General features: G+C 38.9%; 1 protein-coding gene across 2 annotated transcripts; it reads right to left on the reverse strand.

Moving 5' to 3' along the window:
* SCG3 (secretogranin III) lies at nucleotides 1–25,908 on the reverse strand. 2 transcript variants are annotated; one of them, XM_039723452.1, is made up of 12 exons: nucleotides 25,785–25,908; nucleotides 25,030–25,082; nucleotides 24,424–24,469; nucleotides 24,114–24,329; nucleotides 22,954–23,096; nucleotides 21,700–21,861; nucleotides 21,210–21,387; nucleotides 19,230–19,346; nucleotides 7,776–7,859; nucleotides 7,080–7,208; nucleotides 5,013–5,081; nucleotides 1–945 (listed from the first exon to the last, which is right to left on the reverse strand). In XM_039723452.1, the coding sequence occupies exons 1-12, from the start codon at nucleotides 25,867–25,869 to the stop codon at nucleotides 827–829; spliced, it is 1,401 nt and encodes a 466-aa protein (XP_039579386.1). In that variant the 5' UTR covers nucleotides 25,870–25,908; the 3' UTR covers nucleotides 1–826. The 2 variants fall into 2 exon arrangements, with proteins under 2 accessions (XP_039579386.1, XP_039579385.1); XM_039723451.1 differs by having other exon boundaries at nucleotides 5,001–5,081.
* Between the last annotated feature and the right edge of the window lie 1,545 nt (nucleotides 25,909–27,453).

Here is a 27,453-nt window from a genome sequence, read left to right on the forward strand (position 1 = left end):
TTTTCCTAAAAAAACATCTCTAGCTGCAAACTTCCCTTTCCATACAAAATGACTTGAATTGCTTTCTTATTTTTTTTTTCTTTAGAGAAAGCAATGGCTATTTACACTTGCTATCAGGATATTCATATCAGGAACTCAACTAATTATGCATGCACAATCATCAAATGGTGCAAAGAGAATGTTCACATGCTGAAGAAGAGAATATTCTTCTAATATGGAAGGCAATTGTGATGTCAAAGATTTATCAATTAGCTAAGGACACTACAGTCCACGTTACAGAATACTACATACAGAAATAAAAAAGGATAAAAAAAAGTGTTAGTATTTAAAACCAAAATAAATGAATATAAAATAATATTAAGAGTAATGAAAACTTTAATAGGTAAATTATTTTCAAATACTTTATTTAGAGAACTATGAACTATTTCCTAATAATACCCTTTACATAGTTGCATCTATAGAAAGCTTGTTGAGTGAAAGCAAAAAATGTAGCATTAAAAGAAATTTCCATCGAAATGATTGGTTTAGCTACAAAAGTAAACCAAACACAAACAATAAATCAAAGTGAGCATTACAGAAATATTTACCTTATCAAATAGAAATTCAGTGTCAGAATTTGGTGTTTAGGGTTGATTTGTGAATGTAGGAAAATACAGTATGCAGAAAGTGAATGGAGCACTACAGCTCTTCATTTCTGTCTAGAGTTGTCAGTACAGTGTAAACAGAGCATTTCTAATGATATCCTCAAATTAACAGATCATAAGTCATTGAGCCAGGAGTGGGGGAATCTAGACTACATTTCTACAGGTTGGCAGTCACTAAGGGTTTACAGGCTGCCATAGATGCGTTTAATTACATCAGCCTCTTCCTTGTCCAGGATGCCCTTGTCCACATAAGCATCAGCTTGCTGATCAATGAAATCCCTCAGCTTTGAAAGATCATAGTCTGAAAAACAAGAATTCATTTGCACAATGAGTCATTGCCATTATACTGCTTCACCTAAGAAACAATGTCATTGTAAAGTTGATCCAACCAATGCACTTTATCAAACATGAAGAGAATTCTCTCTAAATGCAGCTTGTGAAAATATAGAAAAACCCTAAAATATCTGCACCAAGTCTTTTTACACACCACAGTGCATTTATTGTCTAAGAGATATAATCATCTCTCGCTCTTGATTGATTGCTCTCAAATGCTGCAGCAAGAATATTTTCCAGTCCAGGGATTTGATGTTCCAGTCTGCACAGCAAAAGCTGTTGTGCCCTATTATTTTCACAACTGTCATGGAATCAAAAGAAAGTATTAAATAGACTATTTCCAGTTGAAATCCCAGGAAAATTCCCACTTACTACCATTGTAGTGGAAATTCATGAAAGCAACTCCCTGAAAATATATAAAAATAATACAATTATTTACCTTGATACAGAACATAATATTCTGGTTTGAAAACTACTGCAGTGAGCAGCCTTTGTGACAGTGTTAGTGTCAGTTTTTGACAATTTTCCTCTGTCAATCTGCAACAGAGTGCTAAAAAATCCTTTCTCCTTTTCCAATAGATGTATGCATCTATGCAGACTGATTCACACCATCACTATTTTTCATGAAAAGAATTCTACTGCAGAGCAATTTTTCAAATAACATGAAAAGGAAACCTATTGTGTAGTGTTGACTGTGGCAGCACATTCAGCATATTCACATATAAACACAATAAAGTTTCAGTTACATAATTAGCTCGATAAATGTAAAGCTTAATTTGTTAGAATCAGAAGAACATCAATGTTTTAAATGTTCATACTAAGTTAAATGAATTAGTATCTTTCAGAATGAATACATTCTGAATTTTTCAGTATAAATTACTTATTCCACAAAGGCAGCCTTCAGAATACATTGTAACTGATTTTGCAATGTCCAATGTATAACATCACACAGCAGTATGTGGAAGAACCTTTTGTTTCAAACTGTGCATTTTTAAAATAGACAATAATGAATTAGTGGTTTTTAAGGTTTCAAAAATTGACCAAACCAGCATAGAAATAGAAAGATATTAAGAAGTAAATTGATGCTTGGGATCATTTTTATAAAAGCATAAGGCAATTTCAAATGAGTAATACAGAAAATTTATATTCAACATTCCCCACTCCTGCAGAGGTGTCCTCTTCATATCTGAGTTAGCAGGAATTTTGCCATTTGCTGTACTGAGGCAAGGATTTCTTCTCTGCTCTGTTACTGTCATTACTTATGAGAATGTAACCTGCTTGTGTCTCCATCCTGTATGAGTAATAGGGACAAATAGTACTGAGCAATTTTGTAACTGGGATGAGAGATTTCATTCATCTTGACAGAATGAGGGTCTCCATTGAAAGACACCAAGGAATGGAAATGAATGAAGAACAAATACTAAATTAATTTAATAGCCACATTTTTCAAATTAAAATATCTGTGCTTATTTTACTTCTAGAATACTTTTTCTAACTCTAAGATTATTATGTGGAGATGTGAAGGTTTAATTACTGTACATCCTGTATGGGATTACAACCATTATGATGTTATCCAATTTGGGCTAATTTGTACATCTTACAGCAGTTTAATTTTTTTTTTCTAGAAGTTGATAGCTGCTAATTTCTAATACTTATTTCAAATCTATTGTAATTAGAAAAATCAGCTTTGGATGCTGATTCACTGCAACAGCTGCAGCACTACATGGAGATGTGAAACAGCTCCAGTAAATGAAGTGAGCTCTTATTTGCATATTCAGATCAAGCCATTTGCCGTTGAAATTAATGATAGAATTTACTTCCATTTCTAAATGGCTGCTGTTAGTGTTGTGAAGCTCTGAAGTACCTAAGTGTTTGTGGAACAACCCACTCATGCTCATTCCTCTATTGGTTAAATGCTCAGGCCTGCAGTGGTTTCAAGCACCAAGCCAGGTCTGGGAGATTTGAAGGACAGGCCCATGGAGTCTGTAGGTTGTAAACAGGCAAAAAAAACTTTGGACACAAAAAGCAATGAGCCCGAAATCCAGGCTTTTGACATGTTTATATTTAAATCATCCCAGCCACTCAAGCTTACCAGCCTCCTTAATAGGCAACTGATACTTCCAAACTGCAGAAATGCAAATCAACATTTCCAGGGTTATTATTCATGGAATGAATAATAGTTACTGAAATTCATACAAAATGAAGAATCCACAAACACTTGCCTGAAGAAACCCAGACCTCTTCAAGGGTATTTGGTGAGTAACCCAATCCATGAGTAGGGCTGAGAAAGCCTGGCCATTTTAATACATGAATTACTTTAAGAATTGCTTTTCTGCCAGCCCCCAGGTGCCAGCTGGAAGTGGAGAAATGATTGATGAGCACAGCAACACCACCTAATCTTGCACTGAAGAAACACTGCAATGCATTCATGGTTAGATAAGCTTACCCTGACTGTACTTCTTTTAACATCATCCATGGGGAACTGAATTAGCATTTTTCAAAAATAAAGAGTATGAAAAGGCACAATAAAGATGATGTATCAAAAGAGTAAGAATACTATTCTAATTTTGTCATAACTTACACTCACTTTAAGGCTTATTTCCATTGCCAGAGGACAATAAAGATATTTTAGTGCAAATGAAAATCCATCTACACAGATATATATATCTTAATGCATTCACAGGCAGATAAAATGCTATTGATCTGCAGTCACAGCCATTTTCAGACAGCAGCAGTGCAGAAGAAAGATTACTACAAAGAGGAGCAAGGGGCTGCTCAGGCAGTATGTGTGATACACAGATATAATCACACATGATGGAGGTCTAATTATATCAATGAGTACATTGCTAAACAGAACCATTAATTAAAATTGGCAGGAAAACTCTTGAGCAAATATGTAGCCCTGCTGCTATTGCTGCCGTTGTGTGGAAGTGATTTAAGAGATGGGAATGGTTTTTTATAGTCTTTCCCATTACAGTTTCTGCACAGAAAAATGAATGTGTTGGGCTGTAGGCATGCACTCATCTCTGAAAAGGAATTCATACACACTTCATCTCACAGAGAGGATGGATAGATTACCCAGGGCTAATCTCATCTCAGATCACCCTCTGCTTGGCTGGTGCAAGAAGGGTCCTTCTCGCCAGGCGCCAGTCGTAGCCCAGGGATAGATCCCCTGGCTAGGAGCCTTCACTTCCAGAGCGGGCCATGGCAGAACACACAGCCATGGCAGAGAACAGGGATGGGAAGCTGCTTTTATGTAACAATTTGAGGGAAAAGACGGTATGGATAAATAAAGATCTGTAGAAAATAAAGGAGAAATTCTGCTGCTGTTCTGTCCCAGCTCTCACCCTGCCCTGCCTCTGAGGAAGACGCAAATGGTGGGACAGCTGGTGAGCAAACCCTGTGCAGCTGCTTCAGTCACTGCTCCCTTCTACACAGCTTTGCATGTGAGAGCTACAAGTCATTCGAGTTGATTTGGGCAGTAACCCAATGTCTTACAGTGCTACTGACATAAGTTTGTATCTCAGCTGCTCCTGGTCGTGGAACAAGACTTGTTATTGGTGCAGCATGCTAGCCAGATGCACCAAGCTTCTCCAGACATGTCCAGACATTTCAAATGCATCTATCCCACCTACAAAGTCATAATTAAACAACATGATGAGCTAAGAAATGAAGCACTAGGCAAAGCTGACACAGCTACTGTGACAGGCAGAGCACCATGACTGTGTGGACAGCACATGACTGACTCCCTGCTGGTCACTGCCTGTGGGTTTTGTGGCCACTGGCCGTTTGACCCAATTTACATTAATCTACCTTAGTTCACTATTTATGTTCATTGGCTTAACTTTTACATGGCCTGTATTATTTAACTCCAACACCACTAATGATCACTGCAATCTAGACAAACAAAGTTTCATGTTACTATTATTTAAGGTATAACACAAGTTATACAACACAACATAAATTACTTGCTTTTTAATGCATATGGTGCCCACCCCAATGTCAAGACCTTTTACTTCATACCTTCTTTGTTACCTTGTTTATTGTGTTTTTTCAGCCATTCTATGTTCTTCCTGATTGCTTCCAAATATGCCTCAGATTTCCCTGGAGGAAAGGATGAGAGAGAAATCAAGCACTTACATCTGTGATTGATGCAGCTTGCTTAACTGGGTGAAGTTGGTCACAGCAAATGCAGATTAAAACTATTCTTAGTTTCTGTTTAAAACCTGAGTCCTGTCAAACTCAGTCAGGCAAAATTCCCAGAGATGGTTAGCAGGTGTTGCCTGTGCAAGATTAGTCATACACAAACCTAGGATCATGGGTTTTTTGATCTTTATACATAATTTTTGGTGGCATCCACACAAACTGCATATGCAGATTAAAAACAACCTGTAGCTTTTTGATCATCATAATTGTTCAGCAAAGAAAAAGCTGTTGAGATAGCAAGGAATTACTTAATTAGGGCTGAGAGCTTTCAGTATCAAAACTCCTCCATACAGTAGTACTAGCAGCATACAGCAAGCCTAAAATTGTGATATTTTTGGAAAGACAACTTGAAATACAGTTACTGTATTTACTGAGAAAAAGGATGTATTAAAATTACCATGATAACTCCTGTTATAGCTGAAATTTAAAGTGATGGCTATTTTTGGACCAGAAAGCACACAGGACACAATTAGTACAAGGATTACCTAATAAGGCCCCTAAGAAAATATTCCAGCTAATGGATTTTGAATTCTTAGCTTGGCTGGAGCTTTATTGATGTAATGTTCTTACATTAGTCAGGAATAAAAACCTAGTGTGATTAGTGTGTAGAAGGTTACTATTGCCAACTATGCATGTCTGCTCCTGTTAGTAAGTGGATACAGTATTAGATACACCCTCATTGTTGAGCTGGGAGTGCAGTAACTTTACAGTAAGTTAAGCAAGGGCATTGCATGATGCGACAAAGAACAAATACTGATCCAGTTTGAATTTCTAAAAAGCTGAAGATAAAGGAAAATAATTGGGCTGAAGATAAAGGAAAATAACCTCAACCAAACTGAAAAGACAAATCTTCAAGAGCACAAATAAATGTGTCACTTTCTACCAAAAAGTATTGAGACAACTTTACTGTGAAATCAGACAGCCCTCTTCAGCTCTTTTCCTCTTCCATGGTGAAATAAATAAGCTGCTGAAAAAATGTCACCTTCCCTGAGTGGCTGCACTGCCCACAGAGCTGAACCAGGTGACCGAGGGACTACAACCTATTGCAGTCCTGATTGCTGCAATTCATTACTGAGCAGCCTGAGTGCAAACACTGCATTCCAAAAGGATGAGCATCAGACAGCACTGGTGCAGAAGAAGCAATTTTGTTTAACCAACTGATTACAAAACATACTTATGCTGGACCCTTTGCAATAAGAACTCACTGAAAGGTTTCTGCACCAACAAACATTCTCCTTCAAGAGTTCAGCACAATAAGGAGGCACGATGTCCCCTGCAGATTTGTTTGCAGACAGAGCAGCTGATTTGCACCCAAGAGACTTCAGCCAGTACGGTGTAATTCAGCACCTGTCATGCTGAGGCATGACAAAAATAACTGCACTACTGTGCTACGTTTGCTTAGGGAGACACTGATTTACTGTAACGTTTTCAATGTTACATAAAATAGGTTGATTACTGATAATCTTTAACCTCTGGCAGTGGGAAATGTAAATTGTATCACTGCAGAACTCTTCACTGCCTTTGAGTACCAGCTTGCTCTAACACAAACTATAGAAATCAATGGGCCTGCTCAAATATTGAATATTCTGGACATCCTGAAAAGCCACAGATGCAAAGAAGCAAAATTTCTTAGTGCTACTGCATCAAACTGTATTTCATATTGTTCTACAAGAGTCTACGAATTCTGTGAATGTCTACTCAGCTGTAGTGTGTCACACTCAGGACGTAGTGTGTCACACGTTTAAAACTTGGCAGGTAAGTACACTTCTGAATCAAGCTCTTGTGTGCTGACTCCCAGTGACTATAGACTGAAGATATTTATGCTAACACCATGGAAAATCAATACAGAGAGAGGAAAATACTCCAATCACTTGGAGGAAAAGCAATATTCTGTACCTCTGGATTCTTCACTGTTTCCCGCTGCATTTTGTCCTTCATTTTTTGTAGAATCCTTTGAAACTTCATATTCCTTTTCCATTTTAGCTGCTTCTTCCTTTGTACTGTCTGCTTCTTCACTGCTCTTGTCTAAAGAAATAACAAAAGCAAACAATTTTGTATCAAATGTCCAAGAGCATTTCTCAATCACATCAATACAATCTTGGCAAGTAAAACATTTTGACTGCTGGCTGAGGAAGAGCCTCATTGGAGCCTGTCTCAAAGTGGTTCCTAAAGGTCATCTCTACTCCAGACCTCTGGAAAGAGGAATGCTTATTTCTGCTCTCACAAACAATAGCTGAATACAGGTGACTGCAGTGCAAAGACACATTTTTTTGTGCAGAGAAAAAAATCTGTGAAATTTGCATTTTCAAAATTCGAAGTCGACACATAATGTTTTTCATTATTATTTTGGTATTAAAAAGCACTGATACAGCTTGCTTTTGTACATGTGTAACATCTAGACTCCAGTGAAGAAAAAGAGGCTGGGCAATTAAGTGAAAATTTCTCTCTTGTTGTGTGCTTACACAACCATGCTCTGGCTTGAGAGACCATGGCTTTTACAAGCAGTCTGGCTGCCAAAGCAATTAGCATACTTTTAACTGAATAGGTTAAAAAAAAGTGTTATTCCAGAAAAGAAAATTGTAGACTAAGTACCTGCTGTTAGTTTTGTCCTGGTTTTAGTGGAAGGGTTCTCAAGCTTCTTCTTTGTCTGCTCAGCTATCATTGTATCTAAGTTTTCTAGAAATCAAGGCAAAACAAAACCAAAGCCCAGTTATTCTCCAATGGGTAAGATGCAGAATCCATATTACATTCTCCCCAACACCAGTGTGAATGGTAAGTAGAAATCTAAAAGAACAACATTCATCCTTGCCCCTGAACAATTAATGCAGAGCCAATGCTAACAAACAAATGCACAAACAAATATGGAATATCAATCTTATTAAAAAAATTAACAACTGAATCATGACAATATGAGTACCAAATAGTGCCAACATGCATAAAGTCAGTAAAAGTGTGCATCATATTAAATATTTCAGTCACGTAAGTCACAATATACTGATGACTATCTGTAGAATTTATTCTGATGAAAGCCATGAAAGGCTTTAATTAACTTCACAAAAAAGACAAGACTGTGAAACATGTGCTTCATCCTGGTGGGAAAACATTATCCCAAACTGCCTATGTGTCTCAATTTTATATGGTTTCATTAGAAAAAAAAAGTCTAGTAAAAGGTTTTAAATTATATTTAGATGAAATAAACATGTAAATTGAAGAGATGAAAACAAATACTTTCTAAAGTTGCTGAAGTCAAGCATTTACCTGAAAACCAACTAGACAGCCGTGGCCATGTATACAGCTCTAGAAGACTAGAAAATGTATTTCCATGCAAATTTCAGGGCTGAATTAATCTAATTTGAAAGTAAAAGCACTTCTTCATTAAGATGGATGTTTCAGATATAAACATTGTATGGTTATGTGGGAAAAAAAGTCCTTTTGGTACCACACTTGGTAGATATTCAAAACACAGATCACCTACAACCTGCCATGTTTCCTCAGTCATATTATGGATACACTGTAGAATTTTCCTTCCTTTTATTATCTTTTAAAGGTTCAGTTAAACATGGATTCAAAATTTCATACAAACTATCTTATTGCTGGGTATTTTTGAGAGATTTAGTTTTGAAATTTATCAAAATTCAATTTATATAAACAGCTGAAGTTTTCAGTGTGTGATGTGGGAACTGTGGCAGAATAGATCTAATAAAGCTAATAATATTTTAAATCATATTTTCTGTATAAGCCAGTATTTTATCCATGGGCTGGGAGCATTTTTCCCCTTAGAAAGATACTCAGCACTGAAACCTAAGGAGTAGTTTTTTAGTAAGCATATTTCTCTTTGTGGCAGATCACCATAAGCAATTGTGCCTCCCATCTGATGAGAAATCAGATAATCCTGTCTGTCTGCATCCTCTATGTTTTGCTATTTACATAAAATTAAAATGTAAGCAGTATTTGTTGGCATCCTGCCTGATTGCACCCTCTCAATTCTACATCACAGCATGGTTTTTTTGTGAATATTTTCATTTGGTACATACACCTTTAATGTGATTTCTGACCTTGCCCCATATGCCCTAACCAAAACAGGTCTGGGCTGTGTTACAAGCTGGATCAGACATCCTGGTGAAATAAAAAACAAGCTAGAATTAAAGTGGTGATACTGATGCCTCACTAATCATTTGATCCAAAGCTTATTGAAAGGACTGTAAAGATCCCTCTCAGTTCATTTAAAGACTCTATTTTTCATCCTGAATCAGTACCATACTAGTATTTCAACAGGAATATAAGAATTTCTCTGTTGCAAGAGGCAGATTCCACAGTTAAGAGCTTAAAAACCCTTTGTAAATGCAAACTAATAGATTATTCTCCTTCACTAATTCACGCAAATGCAAAAATGTCACTGATTTTGAAGCTTAATCCAGCATGTTCTATTAAATTAGGCTTAATTAAAAAAAATAAAAGTATTAAATATTTAAAATATTACACATATATAAGTGCATTGATTCATAAGTGCCTTTCATGTTCTTCCTTTAAAGTGTCTGCATTCAGGCAGTAAGTTTCTATTAGCAGGAAATAAAAAGACTCCACCACAAGATAGCTTAATAACCTGCCAAGACATCTTTAGATTTAAATGTCTGACACTGATATTTCCAGAAGTTTTTGTGCTGTTGATAGATTGCAGTGTTTACAAGTTGTATGTATATTCACATACAGCACATGCTACTGCAGGCAATGGGGTTCATACTCCTCCATTATTTATTCACTTCTATAAATTCTGTGAGTCCTTTGATTTGTGTAACAATTTCATGTGAGGTCACTATCACTCCTTTGTGAGTACAGAATTGCTTTCCAGCCCCACAAAGGGCAATAAGGCAATACTAATGACCTGAGCTTTGCCACTAAAGCCAGACTGAATACCATAATCACTGTGTTCCACTTTCAAAGCTTTGTTTTGTCAGAAAGGATGTGGACAAACTTACAAGACAGGCCTTTCAACACGCACTACATTTGACAAGAGAAGTGGTGAAGTTACCCTGCCAGCTGGGTGGCACATCAACATGGATCTGAGCATTTATAATCAGCTGTATTTCCTGAGTGATAGAGTCCATGTTTGAGGGGCTTGTTTGATGTGCCTAGAGAGAATATCGCCAGATAATCCCAGTTCTTCCTGAACAGGATTTATTGCTCTTGCTCCGCATCAAACGTAATGCTTTAACAGCTGGTATTGTTTCAAAACATGTTTGTACCTGCCGTGTGTGGCTAGGCCAGGGCTGAGCAGTGTTTACTCTGAGTTACACTGATGGGTGAATCACCCTCTGCAGCGAGCTGTGCCTGGCCAGCAGCTAAGCAACCGCTGTCCTAGCGCAGCTCTAACAAGGATTGATGACTTTTCCGGTCTCGTCTCCTTAGCAACCTCGTTTGCACGGAGGAAGAGCTTAGAAAGGTACTGACCTTTCCACACAGCTGGCCACTTATTCGAAATGGCACTAATTAAAACAACAGGACAATAACTACTGAGCTAATGGAAGCGACCTACACTGGTAAATAGGTCAGTGCTCTGGCGGCAGCTTTCCGCGGAGCGGGATAATCCCGGCAGATACCCGGAGCCACAAGATCTGCTCTCTGCCTTGCCTCACTTTCTAACTTGCTCTTTGATCTGGGGTGACTCACTGAAGCATTCGTGCTGCAGGAGGGCTTCTGTTTTGAGTAGGCTTTCTGAGACACTCTAGGCCCAGCTCCTACACACTGATAGATGCTCTTAATTCCACCAGAAAATGCAAATTCCCTGCAGTTTTGAAGTCCTTCAAGTTGGGCATCTAAAAATCTGAACTGCATAAACCCAGAATGTTTTATCTTTACTCTGGGAGAATGCACTGTGGTAACACCCTCCAAATCCATACGAAAAGATACTACATGGATAACTATTACAAATTAAAGTAATTTGTTCTTATTAGAGAGGCAGAAACTAACATATCCATCTGAGTATTTAATGGAATTGGTAATGGAAGCCTGGCATGGACCTTTCTCAATAGACAGATTCATGGTGTTTTCCAGACTCTTGCAAATTTTCCTGCAAAGGGTTTTTTCTTCTGTATAATGGTCCTGTACCTGGGAGGCAGTTTCACAATCTATCCTCACCAAATTCACTGAAGCTGAGATTCTATGTCATTAAATTGCCACAGAAAGACCTGCTTTGCTGTTCTGTTTTCATACAGCATAAAAAGACTGTGTTTATTAAAGGAGAAAAGGGATCATCAAGGAACCTAAGATTACTTTTAACACTAGCTAAAAAGTTAGTTTACTTAATGAGTTCATACACTCCAACTGCTTCAGCTGGAAAGCTTTGTGCTGATGACTGCTTGTGTGACGGGCACGTATTTCAGGTATTAAGAAACCACAGTTCTCCTAGGGATTTTCTGTCTCCTGCAGTAGATGATCCTTAAGAGTTTGCAAGGCCATTTTCCATCTGTGAAAAATCTCTAGATCTCAGCATTTGCTTGGGACTATTCAATGGGAAGAGTATATCTGATTAATTCTTTGGACAAGTGCATGTCCAAGGGCTGTCAGTATCCATTGGATTTTCCCCAACATAGCCAAAAGCAGAGTTTGACCTTTGGGCAGCTTTAGCTGTGTCATGCATATGTCACATAAACTATGAAAACTGTGGCAAAAAAGAGAAATTCCTCCATTGTGGAATTACAGATGAGTCTCAGCCAGCAATCTCCTGCTGCTCTCTAACTCCCTGCCTCACATGTCAAGATAGGGAATTTTCTTTCTGAATCTCCCTGTTTGACTGATTTGATGTGATAGAGTGTCTGAAGCCTAATGCTGCCATGAGGAGTGACACGTCAGGTGACAAGGGCCAGGTCATGGCATCACTTGTAAAGAGATTACAGGTGAGATGGTCAGAGTGATCTGACATTAGGACAGCCATAGTATCACTTGGCAATCAGGTTAAAAGCAATTCCAAAAGTAAAACACAATTAAACAGATGTGCTTTGAGGTAAACATAGCTCTGACCAAGTCTCCTTTATCATCCTTATTAAATTCCCTACCTCACAGGCTATTTCTCAGATTTATCTTTTTAATATTCTACAGGCATTTCTTTTGCATTACTGCAGGTCTCTTAGAGCTGTGTGGTGCAGTCCTGTGCACACATATCATGTGTTTTCACTGCATGCCCTTCACAAGCATGATGGTTTGGGACTGAAGCAGCACAGAGCTGCCTCTCCTGCAGGAGTGGGATGGAGTTTTAAATGTTCAGTGACACCTTCTTTACCCCACACCCACATAATCATCTCAAACTTACAGTCTCAGTGCTCAACTGTCAACAGAGTGCCTCTGAATTCAGAAAGTAGGGAGGGGTTTATGGAGCTATTAAATACAGTGAGAAAAAATAAAAGCTTTGCCCTCCTTTAGAAACACAACCCCCTTGGAGGGTGCAAAACCTAGATCTTCAGGAATCAAGCAATATATTTGTCAAATAAGACACTATGAGAAGATGGAGATTTCCACCAGTTCGGAAAGCACAGAAGAGGCAGTGAAGGGAAATGGAGGAAGAGGCAAAATATTTGCAAGAAATAACTGAAATTTAAACAGTAGACAGTGATAAGCAAAGGAATGCACTGTAAAGTATTCATTTGGATTCTTGAACACATGATTTGATAGTCATGTAATGTGGTGGGAAAAGCAATTAGTGAGACTAAAACTCCTGGATCTCTCCCAAAACATATCTCAGAAGATTTAGAACCCGTGGATACTGAAATATACTACACCCTCACACACAGTGTCACCCTCAGGTGATGCTCAGTTTGTGTAGTGGTCCTGGTTCTTGATAACTGTGAGGTCACACACTTTCCACACCATAGTCACCATTTGTTTTATTATGCAGTGAGTCTTAATAGGGGAAAATAGGAGATAAGATCTAAGTAGTGGAGAAAAAACCACATTCATGTGTTTATTTAAATGCAGCAATAGCAGGGGACAGACATGGAGGAGATTACAGAAAGAACAGCTATAAAGGTGCAGTGAGATCTGCAATCAATATACTTCCTAGATTCCAGTCTTGCCTGGGATCTTTGCACACTCCCCCACATCATCTTATCTTATCTGCATGCAAATTCTTCTTGGGTTTAACTATTTGCATGTACTTTACAGAATCACTGCTGCTCCTCAGTATTCAGCTCACTCTCACCATCTGAGGTGTCTCTGATTTCTACTTTTCAGATATAGTACAGTATACTGACATCTGTGTGACCATCAGATAAAAAATAAATAGCAGAGAAAAGAGCTGTCTAAATTAAATAACTCCCATTGGCAGCTGTATGCATCATTCACATGATAAATACTGGATAAGGAAAATCACCAGAAGGAAAATTAAGGTAGGGGAAAATTTTGTTAAATAATTTGATTTTTATGAAGAAAATTTACAAAGAGACCTTTGAAAAAAAAGATTTTTAAAAAGAAAAAGATGGTATTATGCATGAATGGTTCCCTGCATTAAATATTGTCAGTGCCCTTCACGGCCCAGGTCAAAATGAACAAAAGGTCCACATGACACTGTCCATATTCCACTGGTAGCCTCTGGCTCTGCATTAGCCACACCTTCCCTCACCCTCTGAAATCACAGTCTGCATCAGGGAGCATCAGCTTATGGTCACAGCGAGGAGAGGAAAGATGCTGCCAGTGTGGGCTGTGATCTGCACTTTGCCTTACTCTCTTGGCTCTCGGCCTGTTCTTGGCTAGCTAAACAAATATCACGATCAGATCTTTGGCCTGCAGCATCTGTGCTGATGAGAACTTCAGGCATTAGGCACATTATTCACACATGTTATGCTCTCCCAAGAAAAGGCCAGATTGTGGCTACTGTGCACTGGCATACAATGGGGAAATCACAGAGCTTTGCCTTCATCAGAAGTGGAGCTGTGGGAAGTACCAAGAATGAATGTGAAAGGCTCAACAGCTATTTCATATTCCTTAGTGTGGAGAGGCAGGGACATATCAAAAATCAACACAGGAGACTTTCTGCCTCTTCTCCTTCCCCTTTCACACAGCCCCAGTCTGCCTAAAAGACAGGATTATAGTAAAACAACATCCCAACTGTTCACCAAAGGAGTGAGCGTTCGTACTCCTCAGCAATAGCTCCCCAAGAACAATCCATCTCCCACTGCTCCTGTGTCCTGCAGCTTGGTCTGCTCCCCTGCTGTCCATGAAGAACAAATGATGTGAGGGTGGAAAAGGTAAACAGAGACATCTGTTCATGCCCATATACAATCTCCTACTCAGTCACGGGGGACAGTGTGGATTCTGACAGTGAGTCAGAGCCAAAGGCAGAAGGTGAGAGAGGTGGCTTTGGTTTGGTCTAGGGAAGAAAGCAGCTGTGACTCAAACACTGCACTCTGATCAGCTGGAATGATTTCTCCATTTCCCTCCTAAATAAAAGGGGGTTTGCTCCTCACCCAGTCTGCTGTGGGCTGTGTGCTCTACACTGTGCAGCCAGCAGACCAAATACTTTACAACAAGGAGGTAAAAAGTGGGATCCCCTTCAAATAGAGCAAAGCTACAGAGTTCTTAATTTTCTTCCCAGTCCTTTGCCCCTTTCTTTTCTCCGGTTGTGAAAGATACACTATGTCTCTATCTCACAGATGTATCTGTGACACAGAGAAGTATTGATGGCAAATGTTTGTGCTACATGTGCTATTCAATTAATGAGAACTCCACACAAGGCTACAATGTGCACATAACTAATCTTCATTTTTAGGGTAATAGTTTATTGAGTAACACATTTTTCACTTGGTTGGGGTGACAATGAATATATTTGCTACAAATCTACTCTTTTAAGCAGCACACAGCAGGAGAATATAATTAATCTACTGTGTAAAAAGGATTCATATATACACACTGGTGTCTCTTAAGAATTTGTCTATCATCTCTGAAAGCTGTATTTTTTATGGACCCAAGTCTCTAATTGCAAATATTTCCTAGAATGGTTCTAAAAATCACTCATTAGTTTGGTCTTATTAGTGGGAGATGATTTACAACAGTATCTGAACAAACTGAAACCATTTGTTCCTGTTTCCAAGCTGACAACAATATTATTAAAATAAATCTATTACAAAACTATAGTTTACATAATTACTATAAATGGAGCTTTTATCAAGATGGTAGTGGACTGATATGCTTTAATTTTAAAACTACTTAGATAGCCTGGCATATACAGGGAAAGTTACTTGTCATACCAAAAATTCTTTGTGTGATGTAGATGAAGTTTTTCTTTAATATTTACCTGGTCTGTGATAGATGGCTTTGGTGGAAAGGCTATCAGAGTGAATCTCCACCATCATGTTACTCAACAGACAGAAGGAAAATGAAGGAAAGTGTGATATAAGTCACAAACTAATGTTTAAACAGTACAAGTATCTGTGCAATGCATGCCTTGTCCTCTGCTGAAATCAATGTGAGTTTTGCTATTGGCTCAGAGTTCTTTTTCTCTTGAAGCACTCAGCACTGGGAAGGATATTGTCCTTTCAGTTGTCTATGGAGTATCAGATATTTATGCATCAGTATCAGCTACTTATGCGATATAAATGTTGTGAATGCCATGAATAATGAAATATTTCATGCTGAATCAGTCATAACTTATCTGAAAGCCTCTTGCTGCTTTCCACTGGTCACTACGTGGGACTGTTCCAACACTTCCATTCCTCTCTTTCACTGCACCCTTGCCAACAGCAACATCATTTCAGTAACTGTCCCGAGCCCTTCCCAAAACTCAGCTTGTTCAGGGAGAGCAGCCTGTGCCTCTGGCAGGCTGGGGCAAGCAAGAGGAGTTCAGCTGTTTGGGTAGCATTTGCTGGATGCTGCCAACAAACCCAAAGGTGGCTAAATCAATACCACAGTTGGATCTAATTCACAAGCCATTGTGCTCCTGAGCTCCTGTGTCATAATTTACTACCTCATGCTTTCTGTACCAAACAATGTTTGTCCATTCTTTTAACTGCAAAAATTATTTTAAAGCGGCTTTTAATATTTAGAGGGCAGATGGTCTTTCTAGAAAGATTTCCAAAAGCCTTTGAACAGGCTAGAAACATATAAAAAATGAGGCTTTCACTCTACAGAAGAATTTGCCCTCTCTAACAGCATTCATAGCTAAGAAAGTGAAGAGTGATAGAAAATTGTGGCATTTTGCCACAGGAGGATAATTATCAAATAAGGTGCACCTCAGCTGAACACACATTTTCTATCAGTTTGTTACAGCTCTCTTTAATGCTTCCAGAGATATACTTTCTGAACACATACTGTAAAAGGTAGGCATTACTTTTTTTCCTGATTCCTATATATGAATATGCTGGTCTGGGCTTTCCGTATTCTGTTACAGATTACATTTAACCTATGGAAAGCTTTTAAATATATATTTCATAATATTGAATATATGTATTAAAAAAATAAACTTATTCTCCTTGTGTTTCCATGTATAGGCATCTGTGTTTTTCTTGCACCACATTGCAGCTAGACCCTTTGTAACTTAAAGCTAAACCAAATAACATCAGTCACTGCTGCAGCAAAATACTTTCCCCTAGAGTAATATACAATGATGATGACATAATGCTGTGGTTTCCAAATCCCAAGCCAGCTGTTACTGGTATATGCATTCAAATTCACTGTCTCTGCACCCCTGTGACAGGCAAAAAAACTGCACCTTGTGACTTGATTCAGTAAATGATTTATTATTTGCAATGTATAATTCAGAGGCTTAGCTTATGCATGGCTTCAGTCACAGAGTGGAGAAAATTAATTTAGGCAGTTTCCTACTGTAATAAAATGGAGAGAGGATGCAATCCATCTGCACAGACCCAGTAGGTATTTTCCACCAAGTAGCACAGAATCTGCTCACTGATTATAGACTGAGGAAACAACAAAAAGCTGCCATTTTTTACACTGATTCTTCTCTTTGACAGATATTCATACTAATTCCTTTATCTGCTATAAATCAGCACAGCTGTGCATCAATCCCCTAATCCAAACAGCACCAAGATACACAGTACCTATCCAGCTATTACAGACTACAGAACTTTTAGTTCAGTAAGAGTGGCAATAAAACTGCTGCCATGCTTAAGCATAGTGCAAGAAGCTAACATGCTCCTGCGGATGCTTTTCCTCATTATTTGAGAGTATTAGCTCAATAAATGAAGGTCAGTTTTAAAGCTTCTCAACAGCAAGTCTAAAAAAAGAATACCACAGAAGCAATCTGAGAATCTATGAGAAAGCTTTTCCACTACAGTAAATTGCTTTGATGGAGCACAAATTCCACCTCTGCCTGAATCACTCATTTTGCAAGGCAGAGTCTGGATATATCAGCTGGTAGTCTTACTTTAAATCCAGACTAAATCAGACCTCTCAAACTCTTAACCCAATCCTTGCCTTCTGTACTATGTCATCAAGGCAATTTGTTTCCAGGGTCACAGTATCTATTTGCTCAAACAAAAACCAATGTGAACAACTGCCCTGAATTTTAGCGGGAAAAATTCATTCCTAGTGCAATGCCATTATTTGCTTGGTCTCACATCAGGGATAAATTTAGCCTATTAAGGCAATTTTGGGCAAAGTTTGCCAAAAATTGCAGTTTTGGAGATATCTGATCAAGCCATAGTATCTTCATTTCTAGAATGACATTGAAACCATTGAATTTAGCCAATTAAGGCAATTTTTGGCAAAGTTTGCCAAAAATTGCAACGTTTTGGCAATATCTGATTAAGCCATAGTATCTTCATTTCTAGAATGACATTGAAACCATTGTACTTAAAATCAACCATTTCTTTATGTGCATCTTTCGTTAGATGTACTGGCAGACAGAGAAATAAAGAGCTGGACTGAAGAATAAGTTGTCAAAATATTCCAAAATTCAAGGAGATTTCTTGGTCACATATATAATGAATTCTTTAGAGAGGAGGTGCAATCATGCACTGAATGGGAGTCATGATAAACCATTGTGCTTAAAATCAACCATTTCTTTATGTGCATCTTTCTTTAGATGTACTGGTAGATAGCGAAATAAAGAGCTGGAAGCATAAGTTGTCAAAATATTCCAAAATTCAAGGAGATTTCTTGGTCACATATATAATGAATTCTTTAGAGAGGAGGTGCAATCATGCACTGAATGTGAGTCATGATTCACTGGATCTTTTGTAGGCAAGTAACTAATAATCAATCCATACAGTTACAATTTCATCAATCAAGTTTCTGCAATGTAAAAAGACCATTGACAGTCCTGTCTCTGTGACAGGCTGATTTATGAAGCTGAGAAATTGCCTTGATGCAAACAAAAACTTTTTAATCCAGACCAGAAATACTTCAGAAAAATGAAATAGTTGTGCAGAGTTTGTACACTGAGCCCTTCTTCTGTAGGTCAGCTTGTTTAATTATACAGGCTGCCTACAGTGAATAGAAGAGAGTTTGTCAAAGCCAGGAAAGGTGTGTGAGACACAAACCAGCCCATTCCAAATTCTCTCTTCAGGAAACGGCAACAATTTTACAAAACCTACATAGCCACAGACTCTAAAATGGATCCAGGAAAGAGTGCTTTCCTGAAAAATCTGCTCCTGTGCCAAGATGTAACACTCTTCATAGATGGAAGGAGTTTTGCTTGTGGACAAATTTAGCATTAGGTCCCATCTAGTCCAGCTACCTACACTGAGATTAAAGGACTTGAAGTGCTGGGTTATTTCTGGGAAATGCAGGTACCTAATCCACTTTAATGGAACAGAGCAAACCCTAATATTCCCCTGACATAAAGTCATTGAAATGACTTGTGCTTCACAGATACGAAAGTGTAATAATACTCTAAATGCATATCTGATATATTAACTTTCCTTCATTAGATGGAAATATTAAAGCAGTATGGAATTGAACATTGCTGTAGGGAATGATCAGTCATTTAAAAGCTTTAGCATTTTCACTGAACAAATCTGAAACAGGTTTCATATGAACAAGGAAGATGTTGGTAGAGAAAGAACACCATTAATAACAGTTGTACAAAGCATGTACTCTCACCAAGATAGGAAACTCCTTCTTCTGGTGTGATTGTTCCATATTTAACCATCATCTTCACAAAATCAATCAGGGTTTTCATGATAGTTATCAAGGTCTCTTTCTCTTTTGTCTCTGTCTCTGTGTGAGGGGATGAAGCAAAACTAGTCAATCTTCAGACAGCTTGGAAAAACTATTCTGCAAACTGTGCAAAATTCATGCATCAAGAATGACCTACTCATTAAAAGAGAAAACGCTGTGCTGGATTAGAATCAGAATTTACATACATGTTTCTTTTTATACTGTTCCTGCAAAGTACAGTTGAATATACTTTAAAACATTAGGGGTAGGTTCTTCTTTATGGCTTGTGGTCTTGAGGGGCTGTGTCATAATACCATTGGCTTGGAAGGCCAGTGGTATTAATTCCATTTACAGCAAAGAACACTAAGCACACAAAGATGGAGTGATCTGACAGTTCAAACTGATAGTCGGAGGCAGATATAGATAGTTTTCTACAGTATGTAATTTTTCTTTTATTTGTTTGTGAAGTGTTTAGTAGATCAGTCTGGCTCTGTATGAAAGAGATCTTTTCTCCTACAAGATCCACGGGTTCAATGACAAAAACATAAAGTGTCCCAAATGAGACTGTTACTTGGACAAGCCCATGACTTGCATACTGGGACAACGAAGCATTGCGTGGCTGGGAGGATCATGACTTCAGAATAGGATACAAAAAATAATTTTTTTATACAAATAATCATGTTTTGCCCACACTCACCTGCTTCTTAGCTTTTCATTTCCCATTGTTTTTATGTGCTGAAGGATATTACTGCTATTTTTGCAGTGTGAAACTACCCCATCACAGTCACACAAGCTTTCCCCATTGCCCAGGCTGCCACTGAAGGACCCAACAGAGCCAGGGGCACTGTCAGTCAGGGACAGTCAGAAACATACTCCCAGCCTTGGCAGAGAGCCAGCCACTCTGGAGAGCTGCTGAACAGGCTTTTTCTTGCTGCCTGCAATTTAACACACAGCTGTAGGATGCAACTGAATCTTCTCCTCCAGCTTGATACAACCTGACAGGTGAACACATAAAGCAGGAGATGTGCAGCCAGTGGACCTGGTTCTGTTTGCTTCAAAACCTGTTAAACCCAACATGCCTGCCTGCATTGTGAGTAGAAAAAGTAGAAGAACTAGCATGCAGAATTGCCAGGGGAAAATATTAAAAATAACAGGAAGAAGAATTTAAAGTTTGTTGATTGGACTTGAGCAAAATACGCCCTCAGGTTTTTCATTTTAGCTCTCCACTCAGGTGCCCATGGGAACAATTTGAAACAATCATTAATGCTCTTGCAGGACAAGGGGATCTACAAAATACCACTCCCCCATCCTCCAAAAGTTAGAGAGTGTGTGTGGCTGCAGAGAGCAGGTGTGTGTAGAGGGTGATGACACAGGGCAGTGGCAAGGAGCCACAATCTTGCCTGCAATAACTGGAAGGCAGTGATGTCCAGCACCGGAATAGGACGAGACGTGCAGGGCTTTCACTGCAATAACCAGCAAACCTGTGGTTTGTGGAAAGGCTGGGAGGCTCACACTCATTTACTGGTACCATCATTGTGAGGATTCTGCTGTGGCTTGCTTGTATATCTTGGCTTAGAAGACATGGATGTTACTGGAAAGATCTCTGGGGAAAACTATTTGCCAGCTTTTCATCATGTCCTTACAGGAATTAAAAGAATTCAGGACTCCTGAATCACACAACACCAGATGGGAAGGGCTGTCTAGGTCACACTCTTTGCAGTTCTGAGTGTTGTTCCTGCCAGTGTTTTGCCACCAAAATCACTAATCAAGTTAGTTTCTGCTATATATCTTACAGAACATTTTCAAAGCACAGGGTCTCTTGCAACTAGGGAAGCTGTGGGGAAGAGACAAGAGGAGGAGAAAACAGAATCTTAATTTTTCAAGCTTTTTCCTAATATTTCTGTAACCACATGACATGCTCACCTGAGTTAAGACTTTTTAATAATGCATAAAAATTTGGAAAATATTGGAGGTCTTCGAAATTATCTTCAGAAGGCAGCTCATTTCTTCTTTCCAACATATTAGATGATGACCACGTGTTATCCAGTGTATCATCAGCTTCTTCATTCATGGAACTATCCTGATCAGATTTGCTTGGTGTCTCCACATAAGACATAATTAAAAAAAAAATCTTTAAGCATATTGCTTTTGATGATAGAGTTAAGAGAGCAAAAATTTCTATCACAACCTCATGCCAACATTGTCCTAATTGCAAGGTGAGAACTATAGTATTTTCTCACTTATGTCAATTGACATCTGGCTTAAATTTTAAAGTAACTCATGATTCTTTTTTCTAACAGACAGAATTTCTTTAAGAACACCTCTTGCTTCCAGATTAAACTAACTATTCCCTAAAGAGTGCAGTACTAGTACCATTTGGCAAGCAAGACAAAATTATTAGCTAAGAAATTACCATTCTTTCCTGTTGCTTTTCTTTTGTATCACTATCTGCTCTGCTGACAGGGTAATCAAAATCTTCAGACTCCTTCTCACGATCCTTTGCTTCATTTGCAATTAGCTGTTGTAAAACCTCTGCCACTTCATCTTCCAGGGTATAGGCCTGACTCTCTGTGATCTGTTAAAATATTTGTGCTTAAGAGTACTTATAAGATACTGTGCTTTTTCTAGATCAAACATCAATATGAAACCTGATATCAATATGAAAATAGGTTGCTGTATGCTTGCTTCAAAGCTGAGCACAGAAAAATGAGGTGTAATACCTGTGTGTACATATAGGCATGTAAATGTGTACATTTATAACACTCCTATACATATATACATAGAAATATATATCTAATCTGTGTGTACACATTCCCATTCACACATACAGCCTTCAAACCAAACCTCTTTAGGACTTAACACAGTGGAGTGCAGCTTGAAAGATGGAGCTGCAAGTGTGGCACCTCCCTACATGTGTGTCCATGTGTGTATATAGAAATACATATGCTCTGCAACACATGTATGGACAGTTGAATAATTATAACAGAATTCAGTAATACAGAATGGGAAAAAAAGCAAATGGCTTTCTATGATATTATAAAAATATTTTCTCTTTGCTTCATAACAGCTGTCACTTGAACAAGAACTCTCCCATGCAGCTCCCTCTGTAATCAGTGGGGTGCAATACTCAGCTGCAAAATCTAGTGCTTGAAAGATAAGGTGAGTATTCTAAAATACAAAGATCGCAGATGGCAATGGCTAAAGCCACTGAGACATTCAGAGGTCAGACAAATCCACCCTTCCTGAAATTCAGTAATGTAAAATATCCTCAACTAGCCAGCAACATCATGTGTTTGCTGATGACATTAATCAGGTGGATAGGAATGAGCTCAGACCTTTCCCCCTTAAGTATAGAAAAGAAATTAATAATAGAAAAGCACTCAGTGAAAATCAGAAGACAAATTAAAGGAAAAATGAGGGCAGAGATGGGAGGAGTACAATCAGCGAATGTTTTCAACATCAGAAACATTCTGCAGTTTGGCCTATTTTGTTACAAAGACATCACAGTGTTATTGCAGAGCTTAACCAGCAAGCCCAAATAGCTCCAGAAATTTGCTTAGACCCTGAGTCCCACTCACTTCAAACAAAGTATGCGTCTGAATTGTTTTTAGAAAGAGCATTAATCCAATAAAAAAACCAGTTAAATGATGATTACCAAGATACTTACTAGCCCTAGATTTAGAAGTTTTGAAACAATCTTGTCAAACACTCCTCTGTCATTTTCCTCATAAATTCTTGCAGCAATTTTTTGAACGATGTCTTCAGCAGTTAAAGGAGTGCCATCTAATTGATGGAGGCCATCTGGATCGTCTGAAAGGATTACAGTTTTACTGCGTGCTGACCGTCCCAACTCATGTAACTTAAGCTCAGAAAAAAATATCTGCCCACATCTTTTTCTCTTCAGAACAAAACTGAATTTTTAGATACATTATATACTTTGATACACATCATATACTTTGATACACACTTTGTAAGCCATTAAATCAGTCACAGGGAAAAGTTCTTTGTGTCAGTTTTCCACATCTGAAAAATATCTTTTGGAGTGGCTCTTCTGAAAGAGCAGAGATAAGCTTTAGGAGCTTACTGTCCTCTTTATAGAAAATATTGGTAGAATTTCCATATCCACTTATTTGTGTCTTCCTGGTAACTACTTTCATTGTATGGCCATTTAGATCAAAACAGTTCATGGCAATGGCACATAATCTTGTTTGAATTTAAGCAAATTAACTTTTAATGACATAATTGTTACCAATGGCAAATAATATCATCATGACAATGGGAGAGGGAATACAATGAGTGAGCTTTGGTCTGTGATCAGCATACTTTGATATAATTAAAAATATCCTGAGCTAAATGCTGCTTACAATTCTCAGAAGACTCACTTAAACTACAAGTCAATTAACTACTCCTGTAGCAAAAGCAAGTATTCTTTGGCCTTTGGTAATTTCTTTTAGGTTTGTGATTATGGGAATTATCTAAAACTGCACATAATATTTGGAATAAATATATGTGATTTAGCGGCATATAGAAGTGCTTCTTCCTCACAAACCAGAATAAATATATTTTCATCCAAAAATATGTCCCATTTTCCTTCCATCAAATCTAAATTCCTAAAAGGCATTACAAATTACACAATTAGACTTTCCTCCATGGAAGTCTGTTAAAATCAAGAGCAATTCTTTTGTACTGTGTTTCAATAACCTAACTGTAATAGAACAAGCTTCCACAACTGGAAATTAAAACTGCACTCCAGTAACAAATAGAGCTCATGTTTAGTGGTGAATGCAACATTCACTGTGCAAAAGTCACAGAAAGATTATGGAATACCTTGGAATTTATAATCCAGCCCGCTTTTGGTGGAGTCATAGTCATCCACAAGCCTGCGGTTCTTGGTGGAGTCTGCATCATCAAGGGCCACTTGCTGTTCGTACAAAGAGCTTCTAATCAACTCCCTCTCCTTCTCGTTCCTTTCTCTTTCTGCTACTGATTTGAGCAGGTTCAGGTCATCAACAAAGGAATAATTCCTGAACTCTGGCTTGTTTTCTGGAAAATATGTCAATATCAACATAACATAAAATCTCATACCTCTTTGAATGCCATTATGGATATGGTTATAAAACCAGGAAAGATATTTTACCTGTGGGAGTTATTTTCCTATTCTTGTCTGCCTCAGCTTCAGCAATCTAATATACAAAAATAAAGCAGACAAAACAGCAAACAGGTAGAAGGAATAAAATGAGTGCTCTCTTAATTCATCACTGTTAGCAGAGGGTTTAATGCCTGATTTTCACTCTTAGTAAGAAGTTTGCCTGAATAAGTAGAACAGGAATAAGCACTGGACATCAGTACCACCCATCCTCTGATCAGAACCAGACATTACAAGAAGCTGCATTTTAAGATAAATGCAAGTTACATTTCCTTGTTCATTCCAAGCTCATGCCATATTCCCATAGGATGTCAATAGAAAGGCATGGCATATCTGTGAGCTGCTGGAGCTAACACCCTGCTTTTAGAATGCTGGACAGTGAGAGTCTATATGCCAGTTCTTAAAAATTATTGAAACCCTATTTTGTACCTAACCCCATCAATAATCACTTTACTGACAAGTCTATTTTTTACCCATTCATTCATGAATATAGCTATTCACGAGATTCATGGATCCAGAACCTGAAAGGCTAAAAATATTTATAGGAATTCCACAAAAAAAAATTAAAAAATTGTAAATATATTTTATTTCACTCACCTGTTCTTCCAAAGGTCTTTCTACACTTAATTGTCTGTTGTGTATAGCTTTATCTAGAATAAACACACACACACACACATATATATACTCAGTTATATGCTACATGCAACTACAAAGAGACAGGACATTTTTCCTTAATTTGTAGTTTTCTCCAATACAATATGGTGACCTAAATAGGATGCCAACTGCTTCCTTTATTTTTTTTTCTTAAAAAAAAAATAAAAAAATTCAGTGTTCCTAGAAAAATGGGACCACATTAAAAAAAGTCAAACCTTGAAACAAAGAATGACTGGGGCAGAGGGAGAGGTTCTGCAGAAGACAGAAATACAGATATAGACTCAGCAACCTCCTTCTGATCAGAAAACTCACAAATTGGGGAAAAAAGTGCCGGAGGAGATTGACTAAAATAGCAATAATCGGATTGGCACAACCAAGAGATTAAAAATCTCTTCCATCCAGAATACGGTGGGAGACTGGGAGAAGCAAAGACCTGTGCAGACACTGATGTAGAACGGACAAAAACATTGCTTGGAAAAGATGGAAAAAAATCAGAGCTTTCCCCTCTACCAGCACCTATCCCTTCACTTTAATATTAGACTGCAGCTTCAGCGGTCGCTGTCTTGCACCAGGAATATTGCCGCTTTAGGATCCCCTTGCTTTTAGCCAAGTGGAAGGAAAGTTTTTACCACCCTCCACCCCGCAGAACTTTCCCCACCCGCGGCAAAGGGCGAGAAGGCTCCGGGGCGGGCTCTTACCTGTGCCCGCGGGTTTGGGGAAGCCGTGCCCGCGGCTCGCCAGCAGCGCCAGCACCTGCAGCGCGACCCAGAGCCCGAGGAACATGGTGCGGCCGCGCAGCGCCGCGGCAGCCGCGGCCGCGGCACACACGGGCCCTGACGGCACACAGGGGCCCTAATGGCACACACCGGCCCCGACGGCACACACCGGCCCTGACGGCACACACGGGCTCTAATGGCAGACACCAGCCCCGGCGGCTCCGGGACGGGCCTGGCGGCACACACCGGCCCTGACGGCACACAGGGGCCCTAATAGCACCCACCGGCCCCGGCGGCACCCACCGGCCCCGGCGGCACCCACCGGCCCCGGCGGCCCCGACGGCACACACCGGCCCTGACGGCACCCACCAGCCGTAATGGCACCCACCGGCCCCGGCGGCACACACCGGCCCCGGGAGCCGCGCTCACACCCCGGCTGCGTGAGGGGAGTGTCGGTCCCGCACGGGGCCTTGTGAATCACTGCCTGCCATCTGCTCAGACCCTCTCCACGGGGCTGAATTGCGCAGCAAAGACGCGGCCGGCAGTGACTCTTCTTACGACAAAGGGAGGACGTGGAAAGTTTAATTATAGTTCATGCCGCTCTTTAAAATTTGGGATTTAAAAAAGAAGTAGCACAAATGATAATAAGCATGTAAGCTATTTCTGAACGTTCTCAGTATTAAAATTCAGCCTTTGTAGACGCAGAACACCATCAAATCCCTAGGGATCGGAGGAAGACATTTTCACCAGTTCGCGGCAGAACAAAGGATTGCAGCGGTAGCTCTTTTCAGAGCTACAGAAGCTGCTTCCAAAATAAATCACTGTGTTCTTTCTTCAGAAAAGAGCTCATCATTCTGTAGTCACAAATGCACACACTCAGGGAGCAGACGAGAATTCTTAAACATTAGAAATGTCAGTTATTGCTGACTGCTAGAAATGGCTAAAAACTCTTATTTGAAGAGATGAAAAGACCAGTGCTTTCACAAGTGAAAAGCAGGAACACAGCCAAACCGTTCATTCCTTTATCAGTGAATATATACACAGTACTATAGCATAAACTGTGAAGAGCACACCAAAAAAAGGTAAGATAATGATAATTAACCACCAGCACTAAAAATAATTACATTTTTTTTTCCCTTAGCAGCCATTGTATACTATAGTCAAGCCTTTGCATGTAATTTAGATAAAATGATGCTCTAGTTTACATCAGATTCACTTCTATAAATCAGTCTTCCACATCCAGAGCGATGATAATAAATTCCAGAAATGTACTGATAGCCCCAAAATTCTCAGCCTTATTACCAGGCTTGGTAATTCTTGGAGCTGAGCTACAGTTAGGAATTATAGATATTTTGGATAAAAATCTTTTAAGCATAGTTGCATGTACTTATTTACACATTGCTTGGTGACCTACAAGGAAAACTATAACAATAAACAGATCCTTCCCTCGTTTTAGAGGCACAGAGGACAAGCAGCTTCCACAAGGAAGCACAGAGTAACCTCCTCCCCTGCCATCTTCAGCAGATGTGTATGTACAGCAGGAACCTCAAAAGTACAGAATAGTGCTGATAAAGAAAAATGAAAAGATCAATTCTTACCTCAATGTGGCTTTATATTCCATCCCAGTCTGGTATTAGTTCAACAGTTCATT

The sequence above is a fragment of the Passer montanus genome, unplaced genomic scaffold (assembly GCF_014805655.1).
Source record: "Passer montanus isolate IOZ18808 unplaced genomic scaffold, ASM1480565v1 scaffold5, whole genome shotgun sequence".
NCBI lineage: Eukaryota > Metazoa > Chordata > Aves > Passeriformes > Passeridae > Passer > Passer montanus.

What these genes read in the sequence shown, in the direction of transcription:
- SCG3 (XM_039723451.1), bottom strand. Translation starts at nt 25,869, where the DNA reads ATGTTCCTCGGGCTCTGGGTCGCGCTGCAGGTGCTGGCGCTGCTGGCG. An exon ending in AAACAGTGAAGAATCCAGAG is followed by an intron (nt 5,082 to 7,079) that starts GTACAGAATATT and finishes CCTTTCCTCCAG; the next exon opens with GGAAATCTGAGGCATATTTG. An exon ending in TAAACAAGGTAACAAAGAAG is followed by an intron (nt 946 to 5,000) that starts GTATGAAGTAAA and finishes CTTGTTTTTCAG; the next exon opens with ACTATGATCTTTCAAAGCTG.